The 15,783-nt window shown below is 39.3% G+C and overlaps 1 protein-coding gene across 6 annotated transcripts in view; it reads right to left on the bottom strand.

The window, feature by feature from the left end:
* Positions 1 to 624: 624 nt before the first annotated feature.
* Positions 625 to 15,783, bottom strand: part of prune2 (prune homolog 2 with BCH domain) — a 32,939-nt gene continuing 17,780 nt past the window's right edge. For 2 of the 6 annotated variants that reach the window (XM_060913274.1, XM_060913272.1), the window contains exons 9-12: positions 14,026 to 14,112; positions 8,046 to 8,084; positions 5,537 to 5,578; positions 625 to 5,447 (exon numbers count right to left, since the gene is read on the bottom strand). In XM_060913274.1, coding sequence (XP_060769257.1) covers positions 5,420 to 5,447; positions 5,537 to 5,578; positions 8,046 to 8,084; positions 14,026 to 14,112 — 196 coding nt within the window. In that variant the 3' untranslated portion in view covers positions 625 to 5,419. The remainder of the gene's footprint in view (positions 5,448 to 5,536; positions 5,579 to 8,045; positions 8,085 to 14,025; positions 14,113 to 15,783) is intronic. The other 4 variants (XM_060913273.1, XM_060913276.1, XM_060913275.1 and 1 more) reach the window with 4 other exon arrangements.

Genomic DNA, 15,783 nt, shown 5'->3' with positions numbered 1-15,783 from the left:
GTGTCTATGTGTCAGCCCTGTGATGACCTGGCGACTTGTCCAGGGTGTACCCCGCCTTTCGCCCGTAGTCTGCTGGGATAGGCTCCGGCTTGCCTGCGACCCTGTAGAACAGGATAAAGCGGCTAGAGATAATGAGATGAGAGATGAGACATACTCCTTGTACTACTACTACTGCTAATAAAAGAAGAAATACATTTATTTCATAAACCAGAATAAAAACAGTCATTTAAACCAACAAATATTTGTTTAAATGACTTATGGTTTATGAAATAAATGTTTTTTTTATTGGTAGTACAAAGAGAAGTATGGATTTGTTTGTTGGCTTACTTAATTATTTATTTATTACCTAATGTTTTGGATCATGGACTTGTTGCAAGTTAACCCCACATTTAATTTTATTTTATTTACACATTTAATTTGTTTGTTTTTTCCTTTTAAAAACCATAAGGAGTGCAAACTTTGAATGATTGTCTTATAAGACAATCAGAATACATTTGAAAAATATTACAAAACAAAATAAAAAAAAACACTTTATACTGTGATCAGAGATGAATTTATTGATGTGTTCTGCATTATTTTACAAGGCCTCTGGGTCAATCCTCATTATATATATATATATATATATATATATATATATATATACACACACACACACACACACATACAGGGTGTTTCAAAAAATTTTATATCATTTCACAATCTAATAACTTTGCCAATTCTTGTTCAATTGACCTCAAATTTTTAACAGGTCAATATGTTATCTTTCATTTGTTTTGTTTTTATCTTTTTAGGTATAGAAATGCCTTTCACTGGAAAAGAAAAGGCGTTTTGTGTGTTAGAGTCAAACAAGACTATACAGCGTGTATTTATAAGAGAATTCTTGAAAAATGCACCAACTGCAATGCAGATATGGACATGGCACAAAAAGTTCAAAGAGGAAGGCTGGGTTAGGCGCGCATATTGAAAATTTGTGAAATCGTTCATGGAATCCACATACCTTTGAATTTCGCATTCAAATTTTGAGGAATAAATCTTATATTGCTCAACATTAAAGCTCATAGGCAATGGTTTTAATTTTATGCACATTTGAAACTTTATATGTTAAAAAACACTCTGTAATTTTCTTCTGGTCCCAAGAAGTATTGTTAATAAGTAATAATTAAAATGAGTTAGTGCGGATCGCGGTGAGTTTCTGTTCGGCTATTTTTGTGACCACTCAGCGCGTGACATCATTTAAGCCAAACAAACCGCTTGAGTTGAGTCCACTTCCGTTTACTTACATTGCCGTTCGGCTTGAGTGCAGACGTGCGTTCAGGAATTTCCAAAGAAAAACCCCCATGCCTTATTGTTGTGCAGTGAACTGTAACAATGGGACCGGTTCAGGAAGAAGTTTTTACCTTTTACCGAGAGAGGAGAAGAAGCAGAGAGAGTGGATTGGCTTTTTCCGGAAGAGGAGAAGAAGCGGAGAGAGTGGATTGGCTTTTTCCAGAAGAGGAGAAGAGGCGGAGCGAAAGGATTGGCTTTTTCCAAAAAAGGAGAAGAGGAGGAGCGAGAGGGTTGTGTGCGTGAAGCCAGAGAATTGTGGTTTTTTTCCGGAAGAGGAGACGAGGCGGAGAGAGTGGATTGTGCGCGTGAAACAAAATCAAGCAGTCAAAGAAGAAATGGAGCAGCAACGCTCAAGCAAAAAGGAGAAGCTTGGAGGTAAACATTTTTACTTTTGCTTGCAATTGACAAGTCAAGAATCCTGAGGGATCCTGTACAATCATTGTGGAAATGAGACAAAGGGATATTTCCTCGCTTAGAGTCGGCTATAAATAGTATAATGCCGCGAATGGCAGGCTAATGTGGCCTACCAGCGCATTGTCAAGTAATCGTTACCGATATCCACTAGGGAGGGCGGTTTAATTATTCTTCAAAAGGGCTCTTATTTAGTATTATGACGAAAGTAAGAATTTATCATAACTACCAGGATAAATCGTTTGGGTGCGGGTCTTGTTGAGGTCTGGGGTCACCGCGATCAGAGTCAGCCAAGTCTCTGTCCGATTCTGAGGCCGCACGGTCAAACCAGTGAGTCACATTCACCGATTGCTTCGCAACGGCCATAGGTTCATACATATACGGTTTCACCTCTCGATATTTAATTTGGAGAGTTCCTACTTCAAAATCGCTATCGCTTTCAGACATTTTACACAACCTCTCACGACCAAAGTCTGTACACGTATGCTCGGTTTGCAAGTAAACACCAAACTGCTCCCAGTCTGTTTGGCTTAAATGACGTCACGACGACGGGCCCCTGGCGGTGAAAGTGCGCATAAGTGAGATGTAAACAAACCTTTGGAAATTGGGCAAAACAGTATATTTTAACCGTTTTATTCAATTTTAGGGTGCAAATTAGACACTCGGAAGATTGAATTCGCTTTTTGGGTCGTTCTTTTAGACAATAAAGTTGATATTCTACGTTTCACCTCCAGCCGTTGCCTATCACCTTTAAGCCTGTTCAGTTTCATTTGCCGAGACTATGTAGTTTTGGGGATATTTACATCTCAAATAATATCAAATTTTTTGAAACACCCTGTGTATATATTATATATATATATAAATTTCATTCATTCATTCCAAATGATGACATTTTTAATATATTAGCAACTCTGAGACATGCAGTGCAGCGACACACCACAAAGTTGTGGATTTTGTGCTTGACAGTTGTATTGTCTTTCATCCACCGATGAGGTCATTTCCTGTTTACAGCAACCTGAGAGCCCTAATGGCACACAAAACACACAACTGAAACATGATCACGCCTACAAACAACTCACACACTTTCACACTCAGGTACAGTACAACAAGGTGTTCATACAGTGGAGTGACATCGATAGACATGAGAGGAATCTGAATCTGCATGCTGTCTGGATTTACTCAGCTACTCTGATTGTTGTATATATTCCACGGGGCGAACACTGCAACTGAACACACACAGACACTGAGGTTTTCAAAACTCTTGAGTTTTGGCTGTTTTTTGTTTTTTTTTTAAGATTAAACCCTACAGGAATAAGATAAGGTTACAGGAGTGGACAAATCAGTACAAGCAGATTTCATATCCAGTTTATTCCCTTTTTTTTTAATCATAGTTCCTCTTCAGAGAAGCAGATTGAACAATCAGTAAAAGAAAAAAAAACATTCCTTATTGATTTTAGCTAAAGAAAAGTTTTCGTTTGGGGTATGTGTGTGTGTGTGCGTTTAAACTTGAGTGCAAGCTGCTCAGTCTGAATCCCACCAACCTGCTGCACCACACACATCAGCCGTCACACAGGCTAGCTGAAGGTACAACGGATTTTACTATGGGGATTAATTAGCATACACGGATAAGATATTTTTTTCAGAATCAGAAACACCGTCACAACCAAATAAAATAAAGTGCATCGCAGAGCCTAAGCATATCAAGAAAGAAAACGCACTAACCGCAAGGACATCGCAAAGCTGAAACCTTTTCCAATGACTTACTGAGTTTTTAATCGATGGCCAAAAGACAACACTGAAAACATTCTTACATCAAAGACGGTAATAATCACACACTCATTCGTTTCCCTTTTAGGGACAAAATACAATATTACATATCAACACGAACGCAAATGACAACATCTGTCTAAATCTTTACTAATGCACACACATTCCTGTTTATATCTATACACACACACTACATTTATTGTGTGTTCTTGTGTTACTGTGATGGTTATAAAGCTCAGTACTCAAGAAAGTGACAGAGAGGGTATTTAAAATGTTTCAGGGAACAGTTACTGAATTACGAACATTACCAGAATAGCTATAGCTAGCTGTAGCAAGATTTCAGCTAGATTTTCATCTTTTACCCGAAGTCGGTTCCATTTTCTCGTGACGGTTTCTTTGTCACGCCTTTTCAACTTACTGTTCAATCAGACCAGAAACTGCTGCTCTGCCATGACAGTTAACAGTTAGAAGCTAGCAGCTACTATTACCTGACTAGAGCGCCCCCTTGCCGTAACGTTCATAATGCAGCTTGAACTTGCATTGCAAAGTGTAAGCATTCATGTAGTTCACCAGGATACGTTTCTGCCCTTATTAGCTCATCCAGATGACAGGTGATGAGTTTATGCCATCATGTGTTGCCCATCTGGCATCATCTACATTTCACAAAAATCACTTCTTCTCTCTCAATTCTTCACTGATTTTTATTCTTTTCAGCAGGAAGGTAGGTCTGCCTGGGGTGCATATACGTAGCGTCTACACAAATTTGCATAACTGCAATTAATAATGAAGATATGGAGTAATTAAGCCCTAACGAGCAGTTCCCACACAAATCACTTCTTCTCTCAATTCTTCACCGATTTTGATTCTTTCTAGCATGAAGGTAGGGGTACCTAAGGTGCATATAACTTCTACCCAGATTTGCTTAATTACAATTATTAATGAAGTTATGGACGAATTAAGCCTTAATGAGCAGTTCAACAAAAATCGCTTCGTCTCCGTCAATTCCTCACCGTTTTGGATTCTTTCTGGCAAATAGGTCGGTATTCCTAGGGTGGATATTGCTTCTATATATAACTTGTATGTAGTGTATATAGCTTGCAACATTTATTGCGCAAGGTGGCCCACTTTAGATCGTTCCTTCTGGACTAGACAGGGCCGGAGTGAGATACACCGTCATTGACGGTCTCATTCTGTATTACTCCATTTATCTAGCTTAACTAGCTTGACATGTGGTTTGTTGTTGTTTTTTTTCGCTAGGCTAGCCATTAATTTCTGGATCAACGTTCCTGAAAACATAAAACTGGGCAGGTCACTAGAACTCACTTGTCTGGTGTCTGGTCTGCAAATTAACAAGTGTATAGATTTGTCCACCCCTGAGGTTCGAAATCAAAGTTTGCTGGTGAGGTTTAACAAGTGCTGATGTGTAACCTCATGGTATTCATCATGATCTTTGTTGCAGCTCATAGCATCAATTTCTACAAAGAGGTAAAAGGACTAGTTAAGCATTTATGCAATAATAATAATAATAATTCCAAAGTAGTGAAGTGAAGATACTTTGAGGTGTTGTTCTTATTCTATGAAGGCGATATGATTGTGTCGTGTATGTATGCAGTCAGATGTCCAACATGATATTATTGCTTCTCATGCATATCTTAAAGAAAAGAAAAAGAAGGCATATTGAGAGAAGATGTAAAGATCCATGTGATTTCTGTACTCTGTCGCCCGTCTGAGAGATGATACTTGGCTGGAACTGGTCACCTAATGAGCTGATGTGTGTGAGGAAGTGTGTTTGGGCAGTGGGTATTGAGTGTGTAGAATCCTACTAAGTGTGTAGAATCCAGCTTTCAAAATATTCACATTATCTCTTATTTATTTTACACACACTGGCCATGCATTCCTTCATTGCTTCCTTGGTTTAGGAGCTGCTTGCACTGGGTTGAGCTCTGCAAAAAAATAAAAGTGAAATAGAAATAGACATGTGCAAGCGTAGTGGAAAGAGAAAAGATTGGTCTTGAATAAAACAAACACTCACGTAGGTTGTGGCACATCGGGTCCCAGGAGGAAGCTGTTGATTCTACATCGGAGGAATTTTTAATAGGAGTTACTTCTTCTTTTCTTTCTTTTTGTTTTATTAATGATTGCTTCACAAATGTACAAAAAAATCATTATTCAAAAATTAATAAAATCATCCATTTTTAATCCCCCGGTAGCCGAAAGGCCCAAAGGAGGAGTCAGTCAGTACTAAATGAACCATTTCACTCTGATTCAGACTCATTAAAATTACTATCAGGTGTGAAAACATCCCTCCAACATCTGGACTCACTGTCTGTCCGTCCGTCCGTCCGTCCGTCCATGGAGTGAGTGGAGTGAGTGGAGGGTACTCACCTTTTGAAATCAACTCGTCTCACAATTTTTGGAGGAATTTCACGAAACTTGGCAGGATTCTTTGTTATATGTCAGTAATACACATATTATAATTTTGTTCAATTCAGTCGCATTTTACCAGACTTATGGCCGAGTTGCCAGTGGGGGATATTGTGCTCTCAGAGCGCTCTTGTTGTAGGTTGTTATAAGTCACAAGTTGTCCATTAAAAAGAAATCTCGTCCAAAGTGTACTTTTGAGTCCAGATTCCAGGGATCTCAGGATGTTTTCACACCTGATAGTAATTTTAATGAATCTGAATCAGAGTGAAATGGTTCATCTGGCATTTGGTTTGGTTTTAGACTAAAAAGCAACAAAAAAAAAAAAAACAGAAGGGGCATATACAGCTAAAATTTGTAAAACCTTCATAAAAAACCTTTGCATGGAAAATATGGAGCTAGTGATGCTAAATAAATGACTAGCTAAATATTTAACAGTTATTCTACGAAATCGAGTCGTACATGAGCTGATAGCCAACGAGGCACGTAGCACCGAGTTGGCTATAAGCCATGTACGATGAGATTGAGTGGAACAACCGTTTTATTCTATCCACATTCACTGGATTTTGAGAAACGGGGCATTTTTATTTTTTGCAAATTCAATAAATAAAAACTTTATACAAAATGGGATGCATGTCGGCGGCAAGGCAGGTGAAAGTCATAGTCTGTCCAACAAAATTACAACCATGTTACACGCATTATGCACCAGTGACTCCTATCATTTCAATTCATAAATATTTTATGAATAAAGTTGTTGTTTTTTTTATTTCTCAGGTTAAATAACCTTACAAGGTACATTTTACTGTGTTATCATGACTCCGGCTGCAATAGTTTTTCCTCTGTAAAATCTACATGAAATTTTGTTAAAACGGTTGGAGCCAATTTATACATTTTTTTTAAAAAATTCTGCGTAATATTTGAAATTGTTTTCTTTCTCTATTAAGAAGCGTTCCTAGATTATTATTTCCCTATAACAGATCATGACTATGACTATTTTTGTAAATCTTTAGGCTGAAAATTAAGTGTTCAGGTTACACTTGTGATGCCAGATTTTCACGGTTTTCAGTGTGCTCTTCTGCACAGCGCAGTGGGAGAGTTATCGATATCGCCTCCTTATGATGTACGGTATATACCAGGGGACTATAACTATTAATCATAACCTATATTTAAAGCTCTCCTTTCAGTTTTAAACTTTGACTGGCATGTCACAAAGTAGTAACCCTTTATCATAGAAAGAGCCGAATCTATAAGATGGACTGAACAGTTTTGCAAAGGAAAGGTTTACGGAATTTTACACTCAAAAAAGAAGAAAAAAGTTTGCGATAATGATAAAGAGCAACATCACTGATTAATTGTTTAAACGTTGAATGTGTCATTGTGGGGCGGCACGGTGGTGTAGTGGTTAGCGCTGTCGCCTCACAGCAAGAAGGTCCGGGTTCGAGCCCCGTGGCCGGTGAGGGCCTTTCTGTGCAGAGTTTGCATGTTCTCCCCGTGTCCGCGTGGGTTTCCTCCGGGTGCTCTGGTTTCCCCCACAGTCCAAAGACATGCAGGTTAGGTTAACTGGTGACTCTAAATTGAGCGTAGGTGTGAATGTGAGTGTGAATGGTTGTCTGTGTCTATGTGTCAGCCCTGTGATGACCTGGCGACTTGTCCAGGGTGTACCCCGCCTTTCGCCCGTAGTCAGCTGGGATAGGCTCCAGCTTGCCTGCGACCCTGTAGAACAGGATAAAGCGGCTAGAGATGATGAGATGAGATGAGAATTCATTTAAAGTTTAAATTGTCATTAATTTGTTAAACAATGTTTTAAAATCAAGTTTAGTCATGGCTGGGTTCTTGCCTGAACTGATAATCATATCAGTTTTTCTCTGGCTAATCAGACACAAGGTACGTGACCAGTCTTGTCAGAGCAGTTGGGGGTTAGGTGTCTTGCTCAAGGGCACTTGAGCCAGTTCTTCTAGTTTAGGGAATCAAACCAGCAACCTTTTGGTCCCAAAGCTGTTTCTCTAACCATTTGGCCATTTTTTTTTTTTTAAATCAAGTGGTGCATTGTAACTGAAATCAAGCAAGCGTTCGATTAGTTTTAAGCTGAAGTCTAAAGGATCCTTGACACTGATACTCACTTTGAATTCTCTGCTGCTTCCCGTAAGTCCTCATCGAGTCTGTGGTGGAAAAGAAAAAAGAAAAGAAGAGAAAAGAAAAGGGTTTGCAATCAGTGGGTCTCAACCAATCCTGTTCCAGGACCTACTAAAAAAAAAAAAGTATCCTTTCTCATGAACCCAGAAGTAACTCAGCATTCTAACCTTCTCATTTATTACAACACAAAAAGTCACTTAAACATATAAAATTAAATCCTGACCCACATCCCCAGTCTTATAGAAACACCAATTATATTACAACATGACTATTTAAATAGCACATCATACTCCGACAGGAAAAATTATCATATAAAATCTTACATCATTGATCTTATTTATTTATAGCAAAGTCTATTCTCACTACTTGTTACTTCTTACCAGTTTGTCTCTCCATCACTCTCAGACTTTTGTTTAAAATCTTGCTCCACAAAGTCCTTTTTTTTTTTTTACACGGTTTTACACTGGATCTTGGAAAATTATACAGTACTGTGTAAAAGTCTTAAACTACCTATTTTTAGGACAAATTTTGATAGAAATGTTTCTTTTATAACATCTACACTGTCAAGTCGGTACAAAAACATCTCAGATTTCCAAAAATATCACTTTTCCGACAAAATAAATACAACCCCGATTCCAAAAAAGTTGGGACAAAGTACAAATTGTAAATAAAACCAGAATGCAATAATTTACAAATCTCAAAAACTGATATTGTATTCACAATAGAACATAGACAACATATCAAATGTCGAAAGTGAGACATTTTGAAATTTCATGCCAAATATTGGCTCATTTGAAATTTCATGACAGCAATACATCTCAAAAAAGTTGGGACAGGGGCAATAAGAGGCTGGAAAAGTTAAAGGTACAAAAAAGGAACAGCTGGAGGACCAAATTGCAACTCATTAGGTCAATTGGCAATAGGTCATTAACATGACTGGGTATAAAAAGAGCATCTTGGAGTGGCAGCGGCTCTCAGAAGTAAAGATGGGAAGAGGATCACCAATCCCCCTAATTCTGCGCCGACAAATAGTGGAGCAATATCAGAAAGGAGTTCGACAGTGTAAAATTGCAAAGAGTTTGAACATATCATCATCATCTACAGTGCATAATATAATCAAAAGATTCAGAGAATCTGGAAGAATCTCTGTGCGTAAGGGTCAAGGCCAGAAAAACATACTGGGTGCCCGTGATCTTCGGGCCCTTAGACGGCACTGCATCACATACAGGCATGCTTCTGTATTGGAAATCACAAAATGGGCTCAGGAATATTTCCAGAGAACATTATCTGTGAACACAATTCACCGTGCCATCCGCCGTTGCCAGCTAAAACTCTATAGTTCAAAGAAGAAGCCATATCTAAACATGATCCAGAAGCGCAGACGTCTTCTCTGGGCCAAGGCTCATTTAAAATGGACTGTGGCAAAGTGGAAAACTGTTCTGTGGTCAGACGAATCAAAATTTGAAGTTCTTTATGGAAATCAGGGACGCCGTGTCATTCGGACTAAAGAGGAGAAGGACGACCCGAGTTGTTATCAGCACTCAGTTCAGAAGCCTGCATCTCTGATGGTATGGGGTTGCATTAGTGTGTGTGGCATGGGCAGCTTACACATCTGGAAAGACACCATCAATGCTGAAAGGTATATCCAGGTTCTAGAGCAACATATGCTCCCATCCAGATGACGTCTCTTTCAGGGAAGACCTTGCATTTTCCAACATGACAATGCCAAACCACATACTGCATCAATTACAGCATCATGGCTGCGTAGAAGAAGGGTCCGGGTACTGAACTGGCCAGCCTGCAGTCCAGATCTTTCACCCATAGAAAACATTTGGCGCATCATAAAACGGAAGATATGCCAAAAAAGACCTAAGACAGTTGAGCAACTAGAATCCTACATTAGACAAGAATGGGTTAACATTCCTATCCCTAAACTTGAGCAACTTGTCTCCCCAGTCCCCAGACGTTTACAGACTGTTGTAAAGAGAAAAGGGGATGTCTCACAGTGGGAAACATGGCCTTGTCCCAACTTTTTTGAGATGTGTTGTTGCCATGAAATTTAAAATCACCTAATTTTGCTCTTTAAATGATACATTTTCTCAGTTTAAACATTTGATATGTCATCTATGTTCTATTCTGAATAAAATATGGAATTTTGAAACTTCCACATCATTGCATTCCATTTTTATTTAGAATTTGTACTTTGTCCCAACTTTTTTGGAATTGGGGTTGTAAATTAAATGCAAAAGAAAAATGTTTGTATGTCGGTAAAGAAAGCAGCATACGGTATTACATAAGAGACCACTTTCCAGACAGAAAACATAATGAAGGCTGCTGGGTTTAACTGCAAGACTAGACGTCGGTGTGACAGTCGAAGTGTCCAGCAGAACTGCGTCAGAGTCTCAAAAATATTCAGTAAAAAATTCCACCTGGGACTATTGGTTCTTTTTTTAAAGCAAAAAGTTGTCACATTAAATATGAACTTTATTTAGTTTATTATTGTTCACTGCCCTTTATAGTATTTTTATAAATGTAGAAACATTTAATTTCATTTGTTTTAAAGCTGTCTTTGCTTTACAGCATTTCTTTGATTTTAAACAATTTTAATGTTAATTTCAACGGTCAAGGCTCTGAGTTACTGATTTTGAAGGTCATGAGTTCAAGTCCCCGCTTCTGGTACGTTGCCCTGGATAAGAACATCTGCTAATGTCTATAATGTATGTAAGACTTTTAAACAGCACTGTATTTACCATCATCTCTGCTATAATCTGTGCTATCATACAGTGTCTTGCAAAAGTATTCACCCCCCTTGGTGTTTGTCCTGTTTTGTCGCATTACAAGCTGGAATTAAAATGGATTTTTGGAGGGTTAGCACCATTTGATTTACGCAACATGCCTACAACTTTAAAAGGTGCAAATTGTTGTTAGTTTTTTGTGACACAAACAATAATTAAGATGCAAAAACAGAAATCTGGAGTGTGCATAGGTATTCACCCCCCCCAAAGTCAATACATTGTTTAGCCACCTTTTGCTGCAATTGCAGCTGCAAGTCTCTTGGGATATGTTTCTATTAGCCACTGGGATTTTTGCCCATTTCTCAAGGCAAAACTGCTCCAACTCCTTCAAGTTTGATGGGTTGAGTTGGTGTACAGCAATCTTCAAGTTATGCCACAGATTCTCAGTTGGATTGAGGTCTGGGTTTTGACTAGGTCATTCCAAGAAATTTAAATGTTTCCCTTTAAACCACTCCAGTGTAGCTTTAGCAGTATGTTTAGGGTCATTGTCCTGCTGGAATGTGAACCTTCATCCCAGTCTGAAACCTCTGGCCGACTCAAACAGGCTTTCCTCTAGAATTGCCCTGTATTTAGTGTCATCCATCTTTCCTTCAGTCCTGACCAGCTTTCCTGTCTCTGCAGATGAAAAACATCCCCACAGCATGATGCTGCCACCACCATGCTTCACTGTAGGGATGTTGTTCTCAGGGTGTTGGGTTTGCGCCACACATGGCATTTCCCATGATGGACAAAAAGTTCAAGTTTCGTCTCATTTGACCAGAGAATCTTCTTCCATGTGTTTGGGAAGTCTGCCACATGCTGTTGGGCAAACTCCAAATGTGTTTTCTTAAGCAATGGCTGTTTTCTGGCCACTCTTCCATAAAGCCCCATTCTGTGGAGTGTACGGCTTAAAGTGGTCCTATGGACAGATACTCCCATCTCCGCTGTGGATCTTTGCAGCTGCTTCGGTGTTATCTTTGGTGTCTTTGTTGCATCTCTGATTAATGCCCTCCTTGCCTGGTCTGTGAGTTTTGGTGGGCGGCCTTCTCTTGTCAAGTTTGTAGTGGTGCCAAATTCTTTCCATTTTGCTATAATGGATTTAATGGTGCTCCCTGGGATATTCAAAGTTGGGGATATTTTTTATAACCCAACCCTGATCTATAGTTCTTCTTCACAACTTTGTCTCTGACCTGTTTGGAGGCTCCGTGGTTCTCATGTTGCTTGCTGAGTAGTGTAACAGAGTCAGGGTCCTTCCAGAACAGGTTGATTTATACAGACATCATGTGACATTGACTGCACACAGGTGGATCTTAATCAACTAATTATGTGACTTATGAAGTTAATTGGTTGAACCAGCTCTTATTTAGGGGTTTCATACAAGAGGGGGTGAATACCTATGTACACTCCAGATTTCGGGGGGGGGTCCATCCTAATTATTGTTTGTGTCACAATTTCAAAAAAAAAAAAATTTGCACATTTTAAAGTTGTAGGCATGTTGTGTAAATCAAATGGTGCTAACCCCCCCAAAAAATCCATTTTAATTCCAGCTTGTAATGCGACAAAACAGGACAAACACCAAGGGGGATGAATACTTTTGCAAGACACTGTATGTTATTTGAGGACCAGCAAAGAAATGTACCAAAATGCTGTAGCCAGATGTGAACCAGTGAATATTAAACAGGTAAAAAAAAAAAAAATCTATCTATCGCATTTATAGTAGTGGATATTTACATAACCAGTGATGATGCATTTGAAGAGCATGCTTAAGACAAGTCCACTAAAACAGTACGTTTATAACCATGAGAAAGTTTTCAGCAGACAGGATGTTGTGTTTTCCTGCATTTTTTGTCATATTAAAAAGTCGTGAAATAGACAAACAGAGGCTTGTGAGGGAACAGCTGTTTATAACTGCTAGATCACAAGTAACAAGAGAAAACAACTGGTTTCACTGACTTTCCACAGCACTAGATGCAACTATCAACAGATTTTTTTTAAAAAATTGTCATTTTATGTAGTAGCGAATACAAATTCAAATACTTGGCAAATTATTGTGGTATAAGAGGAATAAAACACCTTCTGACCAATCAGATGCGAGAATTCAACGGCGTTGTGGTTTAAAGCAAAATAATCAACAAGACAGATCACTTGGTCATTGATTACTTTCCTGTAACTGCACACCGCAGTGTTTTATTTCTTATGTAATATATTAACGAGGCGGCACGGTGGTGTAGTGGTTAGCGCTGTCGCCTCACAGCAAGAAGGTCCGGGTTCGAGCCCCGTGGCTGGCGAGGGCCTTTCTGTGCGGAGTTTGCATGTTCCCGTGTCCGCGTGGGTTTCCTCCGGGTGCTCCGGTTTCCCCCACAGTCCAAAGACATGCAGGTTAGGTTAACTGGTGACTCTAAATTGAGCGTAGGTGTGAATGTGAGTGTGAATGGTTGTCTGTGTCTATGTGTCAGCCCTGTGATGACCTGGCGACTTGTCCAGGGTGTACCCCGCCTTTCGCCCGTCGTCAGCTGGGATAGGCTCCAGCTTGCCTGCGACCCTGTAGAACAGGATAAAGCGGCTAGAGATAATGAGATGAGATATATTAACGAAGAAAATTGAGGTAATTGTATACTTGCAATGAAATCTGATGTCACAAAATAATATTTTATGGCATACATCAGCAAAAACGCAACACAAAAAAAATGGCGTAAGGTTCAAAACATAACTAAGTAGCTGCACCCTGAAGAAGAAGAAGAAGAAGAAGAGAGAGAGAGAAAAAAAAACCTTTTCTTCCCAAAACTCTTGTATTTGGAAGACAAGGTCAGAACCCCCCCCCCCCCCCCCCCCCCCCAAAAAAAAAAACAGCATTCGTTAGCACTCATTTCAGCACATTAGTGTCTGTTACCATGGAAACCCGATTGTCAGGGCTGTCAGTGATTCACAGGAACACACTGACACCTCAACATGGCCTCCAACACATTACACTGTTTCTGCTTTTGGAGAGCAGCTAAAGCGTACAGACTACATCCTGTCTGAAAATCCGCCGAACAAAAAGAAGCCACGCCGAGTGCCATACTGACGAGTGCAAAAGTTTGTACACCCTTAAGACAACAAGAAGAGGACAAAGACATTTTCATCAGCCTTACTTCTTCATCATCATGTGCAAGGATGGTGTAACAGTGTATTCTGAGATCATTCATATGCCCACCCTTCAACCGCCAACCTCTTTTTTTGTATCCTCTGTGCAGCTTTTCGATCCTCTTGCCCACAGCCCACCCTCCCATCTTGACAAGTTCTGAAGAAAGAAAAGGTGAAACTTTTTTTAAATGTTGATTTTACTTTTTATTTTGGATTTTTATCTTATTGTAGGATACAACAACATTTTACACCCACCACCATCTTGTTGATGTTTCTGTTAAAAAAAAAAAATGACGGATGCAAACCTTTGCACTCAGCTCTACATGAACAAGTGCAAAAGACAAACCACTCGAATATCAAAGGAAGGGAAAAAATATAACAGCTACATCCCTGTACAGTATTAACCACTGGAACTGGCAGGTTCAGATTCCCAGTACCACTCAAAAGTTTGGACACACTTTCTCATTCAATGTTTGTTCTTTATTTTTATTCATTAAAAGTCACTTCATGTCAAAGTAATGATGGACGTCGTTTCTCTTTACTTAGTTGAGCGGTTCTTGATGTAATATGTATGGATTATGACAGTTGTGGCTGGAATAGGGCTCTCTCTCATTATCTCAAGCTGCTTTATCCTGTTCTACAGGGTCGCAGGCAAGCTGGAGCCTATCCCAGCTGACTACGGGCGAAAGGCGGGGTACACCCTGGACAAGTTGCCAGGTCATCACAGGGCTGACACATAGACACAGACAACCATTCACACTCACATTCACACCTACGGTCAATTTAGAGTCATCAGTTAACCTAACCTGCATGTCTTTGGACTGTGGAGGAAACCGGAGCACCCGGAGGAAACCCACGCGGACACAGGGAGAACATGCAAACTCCACACAGAAAGGCCCTCGCCAGCCACGGGGCTTGAACCCGGACCTTCTTGCTGTGAGGCAAGAATGTGAGCCAACCCTGGAATAAGGCTGTTTACTGTATTTTTATTATTTACTATTTGATCTCAAACACATTAAGAAGGCAAGAAACTCGTCCATAATTAACTTTTGATAAGGCACCTGTTAATTGAAAAGCATTCCAGGTGACTACCTCATGACGCTGGTTAAGATAATGCCAATAGTATGCAAAGCGTCATCAAAGTAAACGCTGGCTACTTTGAAGAATCTAAAATATCAAATATATTTTGGGTTTTTTTAACACTTTTTATCATCATATAATTCCAGATGTTATTTTATAGTTTTGATGTCTTCAGGATTGTACTACAATGTAGAAAATAGAAATATCAAAAGACAGAAAAACCTATGAATGAGTAGGGGCGTACAAACTTTTGACTGGTCCTATAGATCTTGACATTCTTCACCATCATGACTACACAGTTTCATTGTACTGAATAATTCATAGTATTTGCTCAACAATATGCTTTTAGACCAGTTATACCACAGTGTTGTTCAATTCTCAGATTGAATACTTGTCTTTAGTATAAATATGGAGGTGATTATAGAAAATAGCGCACACTGATTGGTCAAGAAATTCAGACTATTTCTCGATAATCACCTCGAGCGACTCGGCAAAATGGCGGCCGATTGCTTTGTGAGGAAGAATTACAAATGATGAAAGAAAATGCTGTTGCTAAAAGCACTAAAGATGCTACAAAGTTTGGTCTAAAATGATTCAAAGGTAAGGTGGAGTTGTGATTTATTTTATCGACTTCAAAACAAAGGATTTTATGTGACTCGGCGTAGATAAGTGACACAAGCCTGCGCTGCGCCGTTATTACATTTACATGCTGATTTGAAGTTTGAAATATATGATTTTTAATAAGATT

Source organism: Neoarius graeffei, chromosome 28 (assembly GCF_027579695.1).
Source record: "Neoarius graeffei isolate fNeoGra1 chromosome 28, fNeoGra1.pri, whole genome shotgun sequence".
NCBI classification, from domain to species: domain Eukaryota; kingdom Metazoa; phylum Chordata; class Actinopteri; order Siluriformes; family Ariidae; genus Neoarius; species Neoarius graeffei.
The sequence above is the reverse complement of the archived record's forward strand: the minus strand, read 5'-3'. Positions and strand labels throughout refer to the sequence as shown.